The 20,533-nt window shown below is 38.3% G+C and overlaps 1 protein-coding gene across 1 annotated transcript in view; it reads left to right on the plus strand.

Annotated features, from left to right (window-relative positions):
* The window catches only part of LOC118984162 (UDP-glucuronosyltransferase 2B31-like), a 33,763-nt gene extending 14,203 nt beyond the window's left edge, over positions 1 to 19,560 (plus strand). Inside the window, exons 3-6 of the mRNA XM_037041941.1 lie at positions 1,024 to 1,155; positions 3,142 to 3,229; positions 4,099 to 4,318; positions 19,095 to 19,560. Of these exons, the coding sequence (XP_036897836.1) occupies positions 1,024 to 1,155; positions 3,142 to 3,229; positions 4,099 to 4,318; positions 19,095 to 19,374 (720 nt within the window). The 3' untranslated portion in view covers positions 19,375 to 19,560. The remainder of the gene's footprint in view (positions 1 to 1,023; positions 1,156 to 3,141; positions 3,230 to 4,098; positions 4,319 to 19,094) is intronic.
* The last annotated feature ends 973 nt before the right edge of the window (positions 19,561 to 20,533 follow it).

The raw sequence follows: 20,533 nt of genomic DNA on the forward strand, positions 1-20,533 counted from the left end.
TCAAGGGAGTAGACCAGGAGGAAGAAAGAAACAACCAAACAGAAAAGAAGAAAGAAACAAGAATTCAAAAAAATGAGGAGACGCTTAGGAACCTCCAGGACATCTTTAAACGTTCCAACATCCTGATTATAGGGGTACCAGAAGGGGGAAAGAAACAGCCACAAGTGGAAAACTTATTTGAACAAATCATAAAGGAGAACTTCCCCAGTCTGGCAAAGGAAATAGACTTCCAGGAAATCCAGAAAGCTCAGAGAGTCCCAAAGAAGTTGGACCCAAGAAGGAACACACCAAGGCACATCATAATTACATTAGCCAAGATTAAAATGAAGGAGAGAATCCTAGAAGCAGCAAGTGATAAGGGGACAGTCACCTACAAAGGAATGCCCATCAGACTGTCCGTGGATTTCTCAAAAGAGACCTTACAGGCAAGAAGGGCCTGGAAAGAAGTATTCCAAGTCATGAAATCCAAAGACCTACAGCCAATATTGCTCTATCCAGCAAAGCTTTCATTTAGAATGGAAGGGCAGATAAAGTGCTTCTCAGATAAGGTCAAATTCAAGGAGTTCATCATCACCAAGCCCTTATTCTATGAAATGTTAAAGGGACTTATCTAAAAAAGAAGATAAAAAATATGAACAATGAAAGGACAGCCGACTAACAGTTATTAACAACCACACCACTCACAGAAACAGAAAGCAGAATGACATTTGTGAGGGATGGGTGAGATGGGAAGAAAATGGAGAATTATAGTATAAGAAAGACACTTCCCATATGCAAGATGAAAAAGTTCAGAGATGGGTTGAACAAGAATCCAAATGCAATTCCACTGTACACACAGAAATGAAAAGGTGAGATGGTCACTTCATATTATGTAGAAATAACCACAGTCTTTAAAATCAGGCCCTACTCTAGTAACTACTTACAATCACTAATTTTCTCTCTGTAGTTTTTTGTAGCAGTGCTTTTCACTGGTGTTCACTCTGCTGTTGCTCTTTTGTGATGGGAAACTTTCTTCCTTCACAGGAAATGGAACAGTTTGTCCAGAGCTCTGGAGAAGATGGTATTGTGGTGTTTAGCCTGGGGTCGATGGTCTCTAATTTGACTGAAGAAAAGGCCAATATGATTGCCTCAGCCCTGGCCCAGGTTCCTCAAAAGGTTAGACAAAGCACCTTTGAGTAGAAAAACAATGAGTGTGTTAAACTCTCTAAAGCATCTGATAGCAGAAATTCCTACATAAAAGGTATACTCTTATGGACTGCTCCAGTTTATCTCAGGTAGCAATTTAAATCAAAGTGCCCATGGCAAAAACTAAAGTGATGCAGACAGTGCTTTGTTTGGTAATGACATTGGCATTAACATGGTGACAACAGAGCAGTGTAGTTCAGAGGCACAGTGTGAGGTCTGGTATTATAACAATGCTGTTGACAGATCCAGATATCGCCAAATTCTCCCTTGTCTCTTGCTCCCTTTTCTTGCAGGAACCCTAGGGAACTGTGTACATTACAGATGTTTTCAGAAAGTAGTTGCATTTTTGCAGTAACATAAATTGGGGATGATAACAGCCTGAAAAGCATCATGCAGTTTAGGCTTGCCAAGTTCACAGGCCTCCCTTCCTTTCTCTGAATTTTGTAACTGACCTATTCAACGTATTCTTCAACATTATGTTCAGAGAAAGTATGTCCAGGGCTCAGCAAGGTTCTGAAGCCAGCCTCAATGATTTAGAGCAAGAGAAAAATAGGCCTGTAAAAAAAACAAGAGAGAAGCCTCCTAGGTGGGGTGGGCCATGATAAATTCTAAAGCAGGAGATTCAATAGATAAGGTGGAGGTAACTCCAACACTCAAGGTGGCTGGCCCTGTGTTTTGTAAACTGTGGCCCAGAAACATCCCATCAGAAAAATAACCTCTCCCAAGTGGACAACAAAGGAACATAGTTGTAAAAAAAATGTCAAGCAAATGCAAGTCTCATTTGGGACCCCTTGAAATTCCTTCTCCATAAAATATGTTGTAAATTATCTAATACAGAAAATACACTTGAACCCTCAGAGTTTTTGTCACATACTTTTAGATTTCTAACTAGCAGGGATTTGTCCCTCTCACATTTGCTGGAAAATCACCGTATGCTGATTTGCTGGAAAACTGAGGTTACTTTAGCACTCACATAACAAATAGATGCTAACTACTTATAAACTAGCGTCTGCCCTATGAGACTTTCTTAGAAACTTCACATTTTAAACCTAATTTAGTTATGGGACTTAGAAGTTTCCTGGCCATTTATGATTAATTAACCATATTAGTCAATGCTCTCTGTGGGTCACAGCACATTGTGAGGTTAAACCATCAGTTCAATAAAATTCATCTTTGTAATCTTATTTGATCTTTTCAACAGCTATACTATTATTTATGAAATGCCAATGGGCTTTTAAAAGCTCTTCTACATTTTAAGAGAATTACCAATCCCAGCTAGACTGATAACATAAAATTCATTTAAAAATTATCACCTGAAATTTTTCATAGAGAGAGTAGTGATTCATAATTAGTCACCATAAAGAAGCTAAATTTACCCCAAAGCAGAAATTATTTATTATTAATAATAAATTGTTAAACATCAGAATGATTTAATTTTCACAAATAGCTGATTGCATTTATTTGGTAATTCTAGTTATGTAAAAGTCAAATAAAATACACTATGGAACAAGTGAATATAACTAAACCACTTCACTAATATACATAAAGAAATGAACAGGTTAATGTTCAATCTGGAAGATGAGAGCTGCTATACTTAATAGTTAAAACCACATAAATGTGTAGATTATTAGTAAGTTTCTGGGCTTTGCACAACAATTATGACTACCTAAAACTTTGAATATGCTTGAGAGAGTCATTGATACTCTTATTTATCTAACCCCTAACATCATGATTGCATTTTCACCGGACTGAATATAAAAACAAGTACATGCAATAGCAGTATCTACTCCTCTTATGTCAGTTTTATTGGTTCTCATTATCCAACATGTCTTGTCCTCATTCCCTTCTCTGTAAGATGGATGGGTTGAACTAGATGTCTCTGAATCTATTTAAGATTTAACATGTCATAATTTGGTAATTTGACTCATGGAAATTTCTGTTTCTTTACCCTAACAGGTTATATGGAGATATGAAGGCAAAAAACCAGACATGTTAGGGCCAAATACTCGCCTGTATAAATGGATCCCCCAGAATGATCTTCTTGGTAAGATTCTGGAAAACACTGAAATCAGCATCAGTTCCTCCAGAGTGATGAACAGTTCACTAGGAAAGAAATGTTTTGAACATTTCTTATTGATAGCGTCAGAAATAAAAATTAACTTCCTTACATGTATTTCACAGTCCTAGGGGAAATGAATAAGACAAAACAGTTAGCATCTTAGTCTACACGGTCACATTCCTCATGGCCACAAAGAAAATACCTTTAATACATGTGTCATTTCCTCTCAAATAGAACATCTCAACAATTTCTGGGTTACCACCCTGTCACTTAACTTTCTCCTTAGACAAAATCTTTCCACTTAAGGGTGTAGAAGTGCCATTGAATAATAGCCCATCTTTTCTTACCTGTGACTCTTTTGTTACCAGTGGTTTTCTCTTCAAAAAAAGTCAAAATCTCTTTCTGAAATAATAACATTTTTTTTTATAATGTGTACCAGAAAAAGACTTTCTCCTCTGACCCTGTGCCACTGCCATCACATTGGGTGCTGCCTTGACACCCCACATCTCAGACTCAGTGACTTCACCATTTTACTTAGAGAATATGTTCTATCATGCCTCCCCACTTTTCTGCATGCACTTTTTAAATTTGTATCCATATATTCTCTTTCAATTTGTCCACAGGCAATTTATATTCATTTCAAAGTTATAAGAAACACACCAAGCCTTCACTGTCTATGTAAGCCTTCACTGTCTCTTTGGAAGTTGTAGGAGCCTCTTCCTTTGAATTCTGAAAGACATTTTAATGCAGTCTGAAGTGCATTCTAATCTGTTCCTAAATGCACCATTATTTTCAAACACTCATTTTATTTAAGGTTCATAATTCATAATTTGCTTACATTCACCCAATTCTAGGTCATCCAAAAACCAAAGCTTTTGTAACTCATGGTGGAGCCAATGGCGTCTATGAGGCCATCTACCATGGGATCCCAATGGTGGGTCTCCCTTTGTTTGCGGATCAACCTGATAACATCGTTCGCATGAAGATCAAGGGAGCAGCTGTCAGATTGGACATCAACACAATGTCTAGTGCAGATTTTCTCAATGCACTGAGGACGGTCATTAATGACCCTTCGTAAGTATCACATTTTTAATAGTATTTGTAAAAAGCTCTCTTGTCAAAAATGCATATGAGTTTCATCCCATTTTAAGAGACTAATTTTGAGATTACTAACATGACTTAAACCATCTTAAATCTACTTTTATTTTCAACAACTCATTTATTTCAGAGTTATATTTTAACTTCGTGTTTTTAATGGGTAGCCAAGTAGTGTAACAGTTTTCTTCTCCAGTAAAATAAAGTTTTATAGGTAATTGCAGAAACCATTAAAAATATGATAGAACATATAGAAGGAATAATGATGAACTAGAAGATAAATCATAGCATCTTCCAATTAAATACCTAACATTTCTGAAAATATAAATCTCTTTATACTCAAAACTTATTTTCTTCTAATCACTTAAACGGATTTATGAATATAATGTACATAACTATGTGTAGCATGTTTACAGAGCTATGAATTTATTACCATGATATAAATTTAGGGTGTTTTCACCCTCCCCAAAAGCCATGTCATATGCCTTAGAAGTCACTCCCCTACCCCTCACACAAGTAACCATTAATCAATTTTCTGTCTCTATAAATTAGTCCTTTTAGACATTTCAGCATAACAGGACCATACAATGTGTAGTCTTTTGAAACTGGCTTCTTTCACATAGCATAATGTTTTTTAGTTTCATCCCAGTTGTAGCTTTGTTTCGCTGAATAATGATCTATGATATAAATATAGCACATTTTATTTATCTGTTTATTAGTTTGTGAGCATTATGCTTATTTCTAAGTTTGCCTATATTATAATATTGCTATCTAAGATTTTGTGTAAATATATGTGAAGATGTCAGTAGTCACAGAAAATATAAACAAAGGAAATCACTCAAACACAAACTGGACTAGAGTTTTTTATTAAAAATTTTTAATTTTTAAAATTAACTCTATATATTACTTAGAGGGCTTGCTTACATGGAAGTGTACAACAAGATTATAAAAAGTTAGAAAAATGACCTATTTCAACAGAGATCATAAAAAACACTTCGGTACACTATTATCAGACACAATGGACCAGAAGCACCACTAAAAATAGAGATAAAAATTTTCTAATAATAAATAGGCTAAGTTTCAAAACAATACAGATTATTAATTGGTAACACCTATTAATAAATCCCGAAACAGAAGAAGTAAAAGTAAAAAAATTCCAAAATTCATGTTTTTAATCATAGCAGATGTTTTTAAGGATCTTCATTCTATAATATAAAAAGAGGACAAAATAAATAAGTACAATAAAATATTTTAAACACAATGTTAAAATGCAACCTTTTGATATATATATATAAAAGTGGAGAATGTATAACTTTAAATACATAAGGAATGAACACAAGAAAAAAAATGAGGAATTCAACATACATGCTGGGGCAAAAGCCATGAGTCATATTTGAAAGTTGTCAAATTGTAAAGAGGATTTGTCCAACCAAACTAGAAGTAAATTTAAAAAGAAAACATAAACTAAAAAATTCTAAATTTTTAAAATTAACCAACACATTTTAAAATAATTCAGAATCAATACAGAACTCTTTACCATACACGCACCTTCTCAGCAATTCCACTTCTAGGAATATACACAATAGAAATGTATAAATATGTAAACCAAAGACATACACAAAAATAGTTGCATCAGCAATAGTAAACATATCTGAAATATATATTCATAATCCAAATGTCCATTTAGCATTATGAACGAATAATGTGCTATGGTCATATACTGAATTCTCTAGAGCAATGGAATCTAATAATTGTTATGAAAAGACAAAAACTAGTAAGTATTATTATATGAACCCCATACATACAGAAGACAAAAAAATCTATGATGTCAAAGGTAATGATAGTACTAATTTGAAGAAGGGATTTGTGACTAAAAAGTCCAAGAAAACGGGGAACTTCTGCAGCTTCTGGCATCCTGTATCAGTACTAGGTAGTAGGTACATTGATGTATTTATTTCATGAATATTTACTAAGTAACTATAAAACATAAAATTTTGAGTTGGTTACTTAGGATATGTACATTTTTCTTATGTTTTTACAATGAAATGTAGGGTATACTTTACAATATACAGTGTTTTGTTTTGTTTGGGGGAGGGAGCAATTTATACTCATAGACTGATTTCTGTCTTCGCTAAGAAACTAAGTAGCACAGACTCATGTGGAAGTTATAATTTCACATGTAAATAGCATAAGGATAATATCTCTTAATAAGTCAAATAAAGAAACAATATATATTTCAAACAATTGACTGGTTAATCACGCTATATTACAGGCAAGTAGAGATGAAGGAATGAAGTCACCTTTAATGAAGTATCAATGACCAATGAAGGACAGATTGCCAACAGTCAGTAGAAAAATAAAAGTCTCCTGTTGCTGGAGCATGTTGCTAGGGAGCATGATAACAGTTTGGAAGGCTGGCTGATCTCTTTCAAGGGCAGCTTTGAGAGTTATCACCACTGTTTAAGGCACCTATGTTGCCAAGACAGGAAGGAATGCCCAAGGGTCTCTGGAGAGAGTTTTGGTTAATGAAGAGTCACCCTGCCCAAACCAAATCTCTCAAATACTGCTAAAAAACCCTCAGTATTTATAGTCTAGATGTTTCCTGGCCATAGTTGCTTCACCACACCTCCTCATCAATAAGCTCCCATGTGGGGAACAAGAGCCTCTGCTTATGGACAAACATGAAGAGGGACATCCCAAGAGAAATTTCTTCATTCTTAAATCAAAGCAAATACTTTAGTCTTTGTAATAAACAAGCCTATTAAAAAGACTTAACTCATAAATGAGTGGATTTAAAATCACATAAGCAATGCATATGTATTTAAAGATCTATAGATCAAATAGTGAAAAAATTCAAAACCATAGAAGAAATGGCCTGGGCACCATTAGTGTGGTCAGTAAAAGATCCTCTGACACATGACATTGACCCCAAGGCCTCTGTCAGAAGTTAAGTGTAGCCTTGGGTGTTACAGGGAAGCCTGCTCTAAAAGGGGGACAGAGGAGAAGGAAAGGTCACAAGTGCTGAGGTGGAAACACGCTTGGCAGCTTCAGTGAACAGCCAGAAGGTACAGGTGCCAGCAAGACAGTGTGCATAGGGAAAGAGATAGGACAGGTGGTTGTCAAGGGTCTGTCCACTGTCACGCTGAAAAAATTCAGCCAAGTAAATTTGAAGATGGAATGGACTGTAACAAGTGATTCATGAATGGGGCAAATAACAACTAGCAACTAGAAGGGTTCTCAGAGCTTTTGTATGAAATGGAAGGTTTGTATAGAAAGAAGGATGTGCTGGAAGAATTATTAGCAAAATAAAAGAAAGGATTATTTTTAGAATGGGCATGTCTTTCCAGGAATGGGACTGTGTTATGAAAAAAAACCCAGAACCAATTTGCATCTTTGTCTCACATAATAGAAGAATATAGTGCAGCGATGGTGATAATGAAAATAAGATTTGTTTCAGTTTCGTAGAGGGTAGAAATTCTGGGAATCAGATCCAGAGTGTCACACCTGCATTAGAGTGCTCTGGCTTTTTCTTGTGGAGAGAGGGTGGGGGTGGGCTTTTCTTTTTGGTGTGATTTTCTATGGCTACGGGGAATTGACATGCTGTCTTTCATGGGAGTAAGGGGTGGGGAAGCTGAAAAGGGAGTCCTGCAGCTTCTTGTAAGTTCATTCCCTTCATTCAGGTGCTATCTCTCTGTTTTCATTACTGTTCCTCCCTACCCTAAACTCCTGTGGTATCTCACAACTGCGAGGAGAAGTGTCTGAAGAAGTCCCAGACCAGGGTAATTTAATCTAAGTATTTTCTGGTTAGGGAGGAGATGTATAAACCATTTGCTCTCAAATGTCCTTGGTTAGGGGAGATAAGGCCTTGCGATTCATCGGCTGGCTTTAAGTTGCTCAAACTCTCTGGCCTTGTTTAATAATCTTCTTTCAATTACTTTATTGTTCACATTATTACAGTTATTCTAATTTTTCCCTCTTTGCCCACCACCCAGACCCTCTCCAATCCCTCAGGCAATCCCAATGCTGTAGTCCTTGTCCATGGATCATGTATATATATTCTTTACCTACTATATTCACTATGCTGTCCTTTACATCTCGCTATTTGGTAACAATCAATTTGTACTTAATCTCTTCACCTTTTTCATCCATCCCCCTGACATTCCTCCCATCTCCCAACCATCTATCAAAACAGTCTCTGTACCTGTGATTCTGTTTCTCTTCTGTTTATTTTGTTTTTTAGATTCAATTTATGATAGATACTTATTGATTGCCATTTCAATGTTCATATTCTTAATCTTCTTCTTTCTCTTAAAGAAGACCCTTTAACATTGCATATAATACAGTTTTGGTCATGATGAACCTCTTTAGCTTTTTCTTGTCTGAGAACTTCTTTATCTGTCCTTCAGTTCTAAGTGAAAGCTTTGCTGGAGGAGTAATCTTGGTTGTGGGTTCTTGCATTTCATCACTGAATATTTCTTGCCATTTTGTTCCACCCTGCAAAGTTTCATTTGACAAATCAGCGGACAGTCTTAAGGAAGCTACATTAGAGGTAACAAACTGCTTTTTCACTTGTGGCTTTTCAGATTCTCTCTTTGTCTTTAACCTTTGTCATATCATTTATTTTTATTTTTATTTAATTCTTGTTTAAGAACAGTTTTCTGTCTTATATTCCTAGCCCTGCCCCCCCAGTGCTCCCCACCTCCCTCCCATTTCCACCCCCACCTTAGATATTGTCCATGTGTCCTTTATACTTGTTCATGTGAGTCCATCCCCTTTTCCCCTATGATTCTCTCCCCTCTCCCCTCTGGACCCTGTCACCCTGTTCCCTATTTGAGTGTCATTGGTCATATTTTGCTTGCTTGTTTGTTTTGTTGTTTAGATTTCTGTTAACAGTGATATCATATGGTATTCGTCTTTCACCACCTGGCTTATTTCGCTCAACATAATGCTTCCCAGTTCCATCCATGATGTTGCAAAGGGTAGGAGTTCCTTCTTCCTTTCTGCTGCATATAATTCCATTGTGTAAATGTACCATAGTTTTTTGATCCAGTCATTTACTGATGGGCATCTAGGTTGCTTCCACTTCTTGGCTATTGTAAATTGTGCTGCTATGAACATCAGGGTGCACAGGTTCTTTTGGATTGGTGTTTCAGGGTTCTTAGGATATACTCATAATAGTGGAATTGCTGGGTCAAAAGGCACGTCCATTTTTAGTTTTCTGAGAAAATTCCATACTGTTTTCCATAGTGGTTGTACAATCCCACCAACAGTGAACTAGGGTCCCCTTTTCCCCACAACCTCTCCAGCACTTGGTGTTTGTTTCTTTGTTTATCATAGCCATTCTGACTGCTGTAAGTGGTATCTCATTGTGGTTTTAATTTGCATCTCTCTGATAGCTAGCTTTATCAAGCATCTTTTCATGTGTCTCTAGATCCTCTGTATGTCCTCCTTGGAGAAATGTCTGTTCAAGTCCTTTGCCCATTTTTTAACTGGGTTGCTCGTCTTCCTTGCGTGGAGTCCAGTGAGTTCTTTGTATATTTTGGAGATTAAACCTTTGTCTGAGGTATCATTGGCAAATATGTTTTCCCAAGCTGTTACTTCTCTTTTTATCTTGATACTGTTTTCCTTATCCAAGCAGAAGCTTTTAATTTTGAAGAGATTCCATTTGTTTATTCTTTCCTTTATGACCCTTGATCAAGGGGATGTATTAGTAAAAATATTGCTGCATGGAATATATGAGATTTTCCTACCAATATTCTCCTCTAGGGCTTTAATGGTTTCATGGCTTATATTTAAGTCTTTTATCCACCTTGAATTAATTTTGGCGTATGGTGGAAGTTGGTGCTCGAGTTTAATTTTTTTGCATGTAGCTGTCAAGTTCTCCCAACACCATTTGTTGAAAAGGCTATCTTTATTCCATTTTATGTTATTGCCCCCTTTGTCAAATATTAATTGACTATAGAGAGTTGGGTTGATTTCTGGGCTCTCTGTTCCATTCCATTGGTCTATCTGCCTGTTTTTATGCCAGTACCAGGCCATTTTGATTACAGTGGCCTTGTAATACAGTTTGATGTCAGGTAGTGTGATCCCTCCTTCTTTATTCTTCTTTCTCAGAATTGCAGCTGCTATTTGGGGTCTTTTATGGTTCCATACAAATTTTTGAAGTGTTTGCTCTATGTCTGTGAAATATGCCATTGGTACTTTAATAGGTATTGCATTGAACCTGTAAATTGCTTTGGGTAGTATGGACATTTTGATGATGTTAATTCTTCCAATCCATGAACCTGCTATATGTTTCCATTTCTTTGTGTCTTCCTTGGTTTCTTTCTTCAGTGTTGTGTAGTTTTCAGCACACAGGTCTTTTACCTCCTTGGTTAGGTTTATTCCCAGATGTTTTATTTTTGTTTTTGCTATATCAAATGGGATTTGTTTCTTGATTTCTGCTTCTGCTGTTTCATTTTTGGTATACAAAAATGCCTTTGATTTCTGGATATTGACTTGGTATCCCACTGTTTTGCCAAATTCATCTATTAGTTCGAACAGTTATTTGGTAGAGTGTATAGGATTTTTCATTTTTCAGAGGACTATCATGTCATCTGAAAACAATGACAGTTTTCTTTCCTCCTTTCTGATTTGGATGCCTTTTATTTTCTTTCCTTGTGTGATGGCTGTGGCTAGAACTTCCAATACTATACTAAATAGAAGTGGTGAAAGTGGGCAACCTTGTCTTGTGCCTAATCTTAACAGAAAATCTTTTAGTTTTTGCCCATTGAGTATGATGTTGGCTGTAGGTCTTTCATATATGGCCTTTTCTATATTGAGGAATGCTCCCGCTATTCCCACTTTGCTGAGTATCTTTATCATAAATGGGTGTTCTGCCTGACCAAAAGCTTTTTCTGCATCTATTGATATGACCATGTGGTTTTTGTCTTTGCTTTTCTTTATGTGGTGTATTACATTTACTGATTTACGAATATGGAACCATCCTTACATCCCTGGGATGAATCCCACTTGGTTGTGGTGTATGATCTTTTTGGTGTATTGTTGGATGCTTTTGTGAATATTTTATTCAGGATTTTAGCGACTATGTTCACCAGTGATATTGGCCTGAAGTTTTCTTTCTTTGTTGTGTCTCTATCTGGTTTTGGAATTACGATGATGCTGGCTTCATAAAAAGAGTTTGGGAGTTTTCCATCATTTTGGATTTTTTGGAATAGTCTGTGAAGAATCGGGGTTAGCTCTTCCTTAAAAGCTTTGTAGAATTCTCCTGTGAAACCATCTGGTCCAGGGCTTTTCTGGGATGGAAGTTTTTTGATTTCTTCTTCAATTTCATCTGCTATGATTGGTCTGTACAGGTTTTCTGCTTCTTTTTCATTGAGTTTTGGAAGATTCTATTTTTCTAGAAGTGTGTCCATTTCACCTAGGTTTTCAAATTTCTTGGCATACAATTCTGCATAGTAATTTCTTTACAATCCCTTCTATTTCTGTGGTATCAGTTGTAATCTCTCCTCTTTCATTTCTCATTGTCTGTATTTGTGACCTCTCTCTTCTTGATGAGTCTACTTAAAGGTTTGCCTATTTTGTTTATCTTTCCAAAAAACAGCTCTTAGATTCATTGATCCTTAGAATTGTGCTTTTAGTCTCTATGTCATTTAATTCTGCTCTGATCTTGGTTATTTCCTCCCTTCTACTTGCTCTGGGCTGTCTTTGTTGTTGTTCCTCGAGTTCATGGAGGTGTCGGGTAAGGTTGTTTGTTTGAGATGTTTCTATCTATTTTAGAAAAGCCTGTATTTCATGAATTTCCCTCTCAGGACAGCCTTCACTGTGTCCCATAAGTTTTGGGTTGTTGCGAGTTCATTTTCATTTATTTCCAGAAACTTTTTATTTCTTCCCTAATTTCAGTCTTGACCCATTCGTTGTTTAACACCATACCATCAGTGTCCATGCTTTTGGGTGTTTTGGGTGTTTTCCTGTGGGGTTAGTTTCCAATTTCAGTCCCTTGTGATCAGAGAAAATGCTTGGTATGGTTTCTATTTTCCTGAATTTGTTGAGACTCGTTTTGTCTCCTATCATGTGGTCTATCTTTGAAAATGTTCCATGTGCATTTCAAAAGAATGTGTATTTAGCTTTTTTGGGATGGAGGGCTCTCTATATATATATCAATTAGGTCCATTTCATCTAGGGTGTCGTTTAATGCTGCAATATCTTTGTTGATATTTTGTTTGGAAGATTTGTCCATTTTAGACAGTGGGGTGTTAAAATCCCCTAGTATAATTGTGTTGCTGTCAATATCTTTCCTGAGGTCCTCTAGGATTTTCTTTATATATTTGGGTGCTCCTGTGTTGGCTGCATATATATTTACAATGTTAAGGTGTTCTTGGTGATTTCTTTTCTTGAGTATTATGAAGTGACCTTTTGGATCTCTCTTTATGGCCCTTTTTTGAAGTCTATTTTTTCTGATATGAGAATTGCTCCCCGGCTTTTTTTTTTCCTGTCTGTTTGCTTGGAAATTTTTTTTCCATCCATTCACTTTTAGTCTGTGATGGTCTTTTGACCTGAGGTGGGTCTCTTCTAGGCAGCATATGTGTGGGTCATGCTTTCTTATCCATTCGGCTATTCTATGTCTTTTAATTGGTGCATTTAATCCATTTGTGTTTAAGGTTATTATTGAAAGGTACTTATTCATTGTCATTTATGTTCCTGTGTTCCTCTCCGTCTATCTCTTTTCCTTCCTTTCCTTAAAGCAGTCCTTTTAACATCTCTACAGAGCTGTTTTAGTGGAGGCCTATTCTTTTAGACTTCTTTTGTCTTGGAAGCTCTTTATTTGGCCTTCTGTCTTGATTGAGAGCCTTGCTGTATACAGTACCCTTGGTTGTAGGCCTCTGTTTCTCATTACTTGAAATATTTCTTGCCATTCTCTTCTTGCTTGGAATATTTCCATTGACACGCTTGTCATTTTAATTAGGATGTGTCTTAGGTTGGACTTCTTTGGGTTTATCTTCTTTGGGACTACACTTCCTGGACTTAAATGTTGATGTCTTTCTCCAAGTTAGGGAAGATTTCTGTCATTATTTTTTCAAATAGGTTTTCAATTTCTTGCTCTTTCTCTTCTTTTTCTGGAACAACCATGATGCAACTATTGGTATGCTTGAAGTTGTCCCAAAGGTCACTTACAGTATCCACATTTTTTGGATTCTTTTTTTTTTTAACTTTTTGATTAGATGCTTTTTCCTTCTCTATGTCCAAGATCACTCATATATGTCTCACATTCATCAGCTCTACTGTTGATTCCCTATAAATTTTTCTTCATTTCAGTTCTTGTATCTTTCCTTTCTGATTGGTTCTTTTTATGGTTTCTCTGTGCTTCTTTATGCTGTTGAAGTTCTCTCTGGGTTCATCTGCTCTTCCCCTAAGTTCATTCAGCATCTTGACAACTAGAGTTCTGAACTTTGAATCTAGTAGGTTGCTTGTCTGCATTTTGTTTAGTTCTTCTTGAGCTTTGTTTTGTTGTTCATTTGGGCCATGTTTCTTTGTCTCCTCCTTTTGGCAGCCTCCCTGTGTATATTGTTTCTACGTATTAGGTGGAGCTGCTATGATTCCATGGTTTGGTAGAGTGGCCTAAAGTAGGTGGTTTCCTTTAGGGTCCAATGACACAACCTCCCAATCACCCAAGCTCAGTACTAGAGATGGACCCACCACATGGACTGTTTATACTCCCCTGTTGTAGTTGAGCCTTGATTGCTGTTAGCAGGTCAATGACAGGGATTTTCCCAGGTCAATCAGCTGAAAAGACTGGCTGTGACCACTGACCACCAACCTCTGATCACTGTAGAAGATCATTTGTGCACAGGCCCATGCCACAGAGCAACACTGACATCAGCAGGACTCTGGCACCTGCTGAGTCCACCCCTTGGGTTTTCCTTTTGGTAGATAGTTGGGTGGTAGCGCTCCAACATTGTATGTAGCTATCCACCAGGTACACTGGCTCTGTGGTCTCCTGGAAGGTAAAGGCCAAGATCAGCCAGCACCTGTGTTCTGTTCAGGGCCACCCAGTATAAGCTACAAAACAACCTGCAGATGGCTATCATTTGTGCTTGTCATGGAGGTGTCCAAGCAAGGCCAAGCTGTGAACCAGCACCAGCTGCTGCTGGTGCTGGACCTCTGGCCACTTAGCAAGAGGCACAGAGCTCACTGAGGCCAAATGCTACTTGTTGGGGAGAATTTAGGAAAATCTGAGGCATAAGCCAGGGTGAACCACCCATTGGAAAAGCCACTGTTAACAGCTTGGGGGAGCCTGAAATTTAGGTGGAGCTGAGCCTCAGAAAATCACAAGAGTGGGGCAAACAGTGTGAGCCATGTTGATAGAGTCTCAGATATGGCACCTCTCAGCCCACGCTGTGAAGGAAGGGGTCAGAAAAGGACCAATGGCCTCTTTCACCACTTTTGTCTGGGAGAAAACTGTTGTCCAGCTCTCACCCTGATATGAGACAATTCCATCTCATCTGTCTCTGATGCCTTTCACTGTGCTAGTCCCAAGCTGGAGCTCAGAGGGAGTGAGTCTGAGCAGGTCTGTGTGTGGGCCCTTTGAGAGAAACTGTGTAGCAAACTAGCAGTTCCTCTCTTCCACAACCTCAATTCCCACTGGTTTCTAAAGCCCTAAGTCATGTGCACTGATACTCCCAGCACTGAGACCCAGACTGGGCACACCTGGTATGGGGCTGGGACCCCTTGCTTTTTTGAGATATCCTGCCTGATCTTTATCTGCCCCATGTGGTTGTGAGACCAACCTGTTCTGCATCAACACCCCTACAGTTTCAATATTTTTTCTTTAATTCCGTATATGAGGACTTCTATTAAGCTCAATTTCTGGCAATTCTGAGTAATGGTTGTTCTGTAGTTTAGTTGTAATTTTGACGTGGTGATGTGAGGAAGTAAGCCCTGTTTACCTAGGCCACCATCTTACCTTTCACCTTGTCTCAGTTTCCTCATTCCACTTGCCCAGGAATTTTCCTAGCTTCTTACTTTCCTGTCTAAATGGCAAGGGTTTATAATGCGGATCACATCTTCTTCCTACTCAAGATACACAGGGCCCAAGTGTCAGATTACCTCATTGGATTGATCAGAAAATTCCAGACTGATTACTAAGCATTCCATTTATGGAAGAAGTTGAAACTTCAGTGAATTCTGGTACTAAATCAAGGTTTGGAACCATGTTCTTTTTGCAAAGTAACACCACCTAGGGCCTATGGTTTGTTGTTTTTGTTTTGTTTTTTGGTTTTGGTTTGGGGTTTGGAGAGGGTTTTTTGTTTGTTTATTTCTTTGTTTGTTTGGATTAACACTGGGTAGTGTCTTGTTGGCCTAAAGAGATTTGGAATTTCTTCTAAAAGGATTGAGAAGCCAAGCAGAAATTTCAAACAGGAGAGTGTCATAACTTTATGTGTTTCAAAACAATGTCATTCTGGGTGAGAAACACACAACAGGTCAAAGAGAAGTGTAGAAGCTGAGGGTCTAGCAAGGAAATTTTTTTCCTGCCATGAAACAATTTCTCTTCAAAAAGGTTGAAAGCATTGTCCTAACACTGCATTTCACCTTCTGATTTATGTCTAGGAAGGCATATCCAAAACTGTCAAAAAAAATTTTTAAGGTTATTTCAGCCAATAAGAGAGGACCAGCCCAAATAAAATCAACAGATGACAAAATGCTCTGGAGAATGGCACTGTGGCAGTTCTTTCTTTTTTTTTTTTTTTTGCATTTAGAGTTAAAGGAGGGAGTGTAAGAAAGGTCACATGAAGTCCATTTCTGGTAGATTAAGGAGGTGGGAGAAACTGGAGATGGGTGGGAGAGGGAGAAACTGTAGGATAATACAAAAAGTGAAAAGGAGAGATACATACTTCTTTTATATTGTCAGATACAGAATACTTCTTTCACATTGGTGGGGACAGAATAAGTAACATTTTACATTTATAGTAAATGTAGTTGGTATGTGGGCAACAAGAGATGTTTGAGGCCACTGTGCTCTGCTGCCCAAAGTCATGCCTTTGAGAAATTACTCAGGCATTTCAAAGGTATTTTATCCTTGATGCATAAGAACAATGGACTGGCTCTTTTAAGGTACAGATTAATCTTTTACTAAGGAAGCTATTGGCCTGAGATGAGACTACTCACCAGGACCCACCCAGTTAGAAATTTATGGTCAAGGCTTCCAACCAAGATGGTAGCTTAGGTAGAAACACTGTGTCCCCTCCAACAAATAAATTTAAAGACAACTAACTTTTAGTAACAAAAACGCAGCCAAAACAGTGAAAATTGAACTGTACAGAAGTCCGACAATGAATCACTCAGCCAGACCAGTAAGAGGGGTGGAGTCAGCAGCGGAGCTGGTTGGGCTGGAAAGATTGTTCTGTCTGACCAACCCAGGAGCAGAGGCAGAGGCAATTGGTGGATCACAGGCATGGGATGGCAACGGGCGATCCCAGTGAGGGCTCAGGGTGGCTGGCTGACTGCCATCACACCTTCGTGTGCAGATAAACCAAGCAAAGGAGCGAACAGTGAGACAGACCACTCAGGCTAGGGCCCCAGCAATGGGAATAAGAGCCTGAAAGCACCAACTGGAAAGGCTTTCTCTGGGTCAAGGGGACAGGAAAGGCTCCCAGGCCCACAAAGAGTTCGCTGGAGAGACCCACAGGGTCCTGGAGAGTACACAGGACCAAACACCAGGGAACCAGCACCAGAGGGACCCACTTTGCTTGTGGGAAGCCACAGAGGTGACAGAAATCTGAGAGAGAGCAGAGTGGAGCAAAGTGCCATTTTTTTCCCTTCTCTGACCCAGCCCCTACATACAGGCTCACAACCCAGTGACTGGGTGGCCCTACCCTGGTGAACACTTAAGGCTCCGCCCCTCATACATAACATGCACAAACAGACTGAAACATTATGACTCAAGAACAGCTCAAAGCACCAGAGCCCACAATTCTAAGGGACCAAGAAATAGCCAGGCTTTCAGATGCACAGTTAAAATACTGGTGATCAGGATCCTCACAGAATTCGTTAATTTTAGCCACAAATTAGAGGAATATATGAAGGCTAAACTGATTGAAATGAAGGGAAATGCACAGGAAACCAATAGTGATGGAAAGGAAACTGGGACTCAAATAAAGGGAGTAAACCAGGAGGAAGAAAAAAATGACCAAACAGAAAAGAAGGAAGAAACAAGAATTCAAAAAAAATGAGGAGAGCCTTAGGAATCTCCAGGACACCTTTAAATGTTCCAACATCCAGCCCTGGCTGGTGTAGCTCAGTGGATTGAGTGTGGGCCTGTGAACCACACAATCATGGTTCATTTCCCAGTCAGGGCACATGCCTGGGTTGCAGGCCAGTTCCCGGCAGCGGACACACAAGAGGCAACCATACATTGATATTTCTGTCCTTCTCTCCTTCCCTTCCCCTCTAAAAATAAATAAATAAAATCTTTAAAACAGAAAAAAATAATAAATGTTCCAACATCCGAATCATAGGGGTCCTAGAAGAGGAAGAGGAACAGACAAGAGTTGAAAACTTATATTGAACAAATAATAAAGGGGAACGTCCCCAGTCTGGCAAAGGATATAGACTTGCAGGAAATCCAGGAGGCTCAAAGAGTCCCTTCTTGGACCCAAGAAGGAACACACCAAGGCACATCATAATGACATTAGCCAAGATGAAAATGAAGGAAAGACTTCTAGAAGCAGCAAGAGATAAGGGGACACTCACCTACAAAGCAGTGCCCATCAGACTGTCAGTGGATTTCTCAAAAGAGACTTTACAGGCAAGAAGGGGCTGGAAAGAAATATTCCAAGTCATGATATCCAAAGACCTAGAGCCAAGATTGCTCTATCCTGCAAAGCTTTCATTTAGAATGGAAGGGCAGATAAAGTGCTTCTCAGATAAGATCAAATTCAAGGAGTTCATCATCACCAAGCCCTTATTATATGAAATGTTAAAGAGACTTATCTAAGAAAAAGAAGATATAAAATAGGAACAGTGAAAGCATAGCAAACTCAGTTATTAACAACCACACCTAAAACAAAGGCAAACTAAGAGGACAGCTAGATCAGGAGTGGAACCATAGAAATGGAGATCACATGGAGGGCTAGCAACAGGGGAGTGGGAGGAGGAGAAAGGGGGAGAATGTACAGAGAATAAGTAGCATAGACAGTAGGTAGAATATAGACAGGGGGGAGGGAAGGAATACTATGGGAAATAGAGAATCGAAAGAACTTGTGACACATGGACATGAACAAAACAGGGAAATGGTGGGGGAGGGCTGTGCAGGATGGGGGGAGTTAAGGGGGGAATGGGACAACTGTAATGGCATAATCAATAAAATATATTTAAATTTTTTAATTTAAGAAAAAGATATTTATGGTCAGATCAATCTGTGTGGTGACCTTGTGTCACAGAACTTGTCCACCTGCAGTTGTAGCCCCTGTTTCATTCACAGGAATACCCATTAGAATGGATCCCATGATTCCTCTGCTAAAAAGATGTGACTCTCCCACCGTATCACCCATCTTCATTTTTTAAAATATTTCTATCAGAAAATATAAACTTTAAAGTGAAACCATCCATGAAGACCCAAATAAAAATATACCTCTTCTGCAATTCTATGATATTTATTTGAAACCTATGTATGACACTTAAGAAACATTTCATGGGAATAACTCCTTCAGGCATATTAATTCCTTTCAATGTTGGCACCCTTGTGTTTCTCCTTCAGATATAAGGAGAATGCTATGAAATTGTCTAGAATTCATCACGACCAGCCAATGAAGCCCCTGGATCGAGCTGTCTTCTGGATCGAGTTTGTCATGCGCCACAAAGGAGCCAAACACCTGCGGCCAGCCTCCTATGACCTCAACTGGTTCCAGTACCACTCTTTGGACGTGATTGGGTTCCTGCTGGCCTGTGTGGCAACTGCTATGCTTGCCGTCATAAAATGTGTTCTGTTTTGTTGCCAGAAGTTTGCCAAAACAGGAAAAAAGGAGAAAAGAGAGTAGTGTTTCTAAGCCTGAACCTGATGTACCTAATAGATGGGACACATCCCGCTTATTCCAGCAAAAAGTAATTGCTCCTCCTGGGACAAAATGACTTTACACAATTTAGCTTCGCATTTCAAAGTTTGTTTGCAAGTGATTTCCACCTCTTTAAGGTTTATACACATGTCATGCCAAAGATAAATTTGGCATGACAAAAATAAAACAAACAAAACCACATCAATTTACATATATATATATATTTCAATTTGTTATTCCAATTTTAAAGATTTTCAGGAAGGAAAAATTAACTTGTCTCAAGCATTACATAAGAACACAAGAACTGGGAGTAGTCTGTCCACAAGTCAATATTATTTCACACATAATCAGAATATTTTAGCTACATTTTGCTGCAAAATTCTGTAGTTTCATCTTTTGCTAAAGAAACTATTCAATAATTAGAACTGTGTACAAAGACTCACCTTTCCATTTGATTTTGGGAGACATGCAATGCTCCCTGCTTTTGCTGTACACCCAGACTCAGCATCACTTGTGATTTAAAGACATGGCACGCTGCTTGCTTTCGACTAGTCTAAGTTAATTTTCCACCAAAACATACATGGAGTTAGAAATATAACAACAGCTAGACACTTCCTGTTATAAAACAGAGCTGTTTATGAACGACTGGTTTCAGTATCTAATTCTCTTCACCACAGAGCCCCTTAAAAAGATTCATCTGGTTGTTTTCACTCTCATTTCAGCTTTTAATGATGGATGTACACTTCCAATTTTAGATTTGATCATGTAGAACCCATACTCTAAAGGGACTTACTGAATTTGTGTCCTCTCAAGTGTGGGTGCCCGCATGTCCACTTCTTGCAAAACAAAGCACAACATCTCTCATCTACATACAGATATGGGGAGCAACTCAACATTTCAATTCAAGGGAGTTTGAAACAATGATTGTTAGTCCACATGACCACACTAGATCTGCACGTCTCATTCCTTCTCTGTTTCCTCAGATGCCTGCTGTTCCATCCCTCCCATTAACCTAATATAAGAACACTTAATCCTTTAGCATGACAAAAACAAAGAGGATACAAACTTTTCTTTCTTTTAAACCTAGGTATGTTATGACAGACCATAATCAATAACAGTGCAAAAACAAATACAGCCATGTAAA

This window comes from Sturnira hondurensis, unplaced genomic scaffold (genome assembly GCF_014824575.4).
Source record: "Sturnira hondurensis isolate 20B ecotype Veracruz unplaced genomic scaffold, ASM1482457v3 Scaffold0000566, whole genome shotgun sequence".
NCBI classification, from domain to species: Eukaryota; Metazoa; Chordata; class Mammalia; order Chiroptera; family Phyllostomidae; genus Sturnira; species Sturnira hondurensis.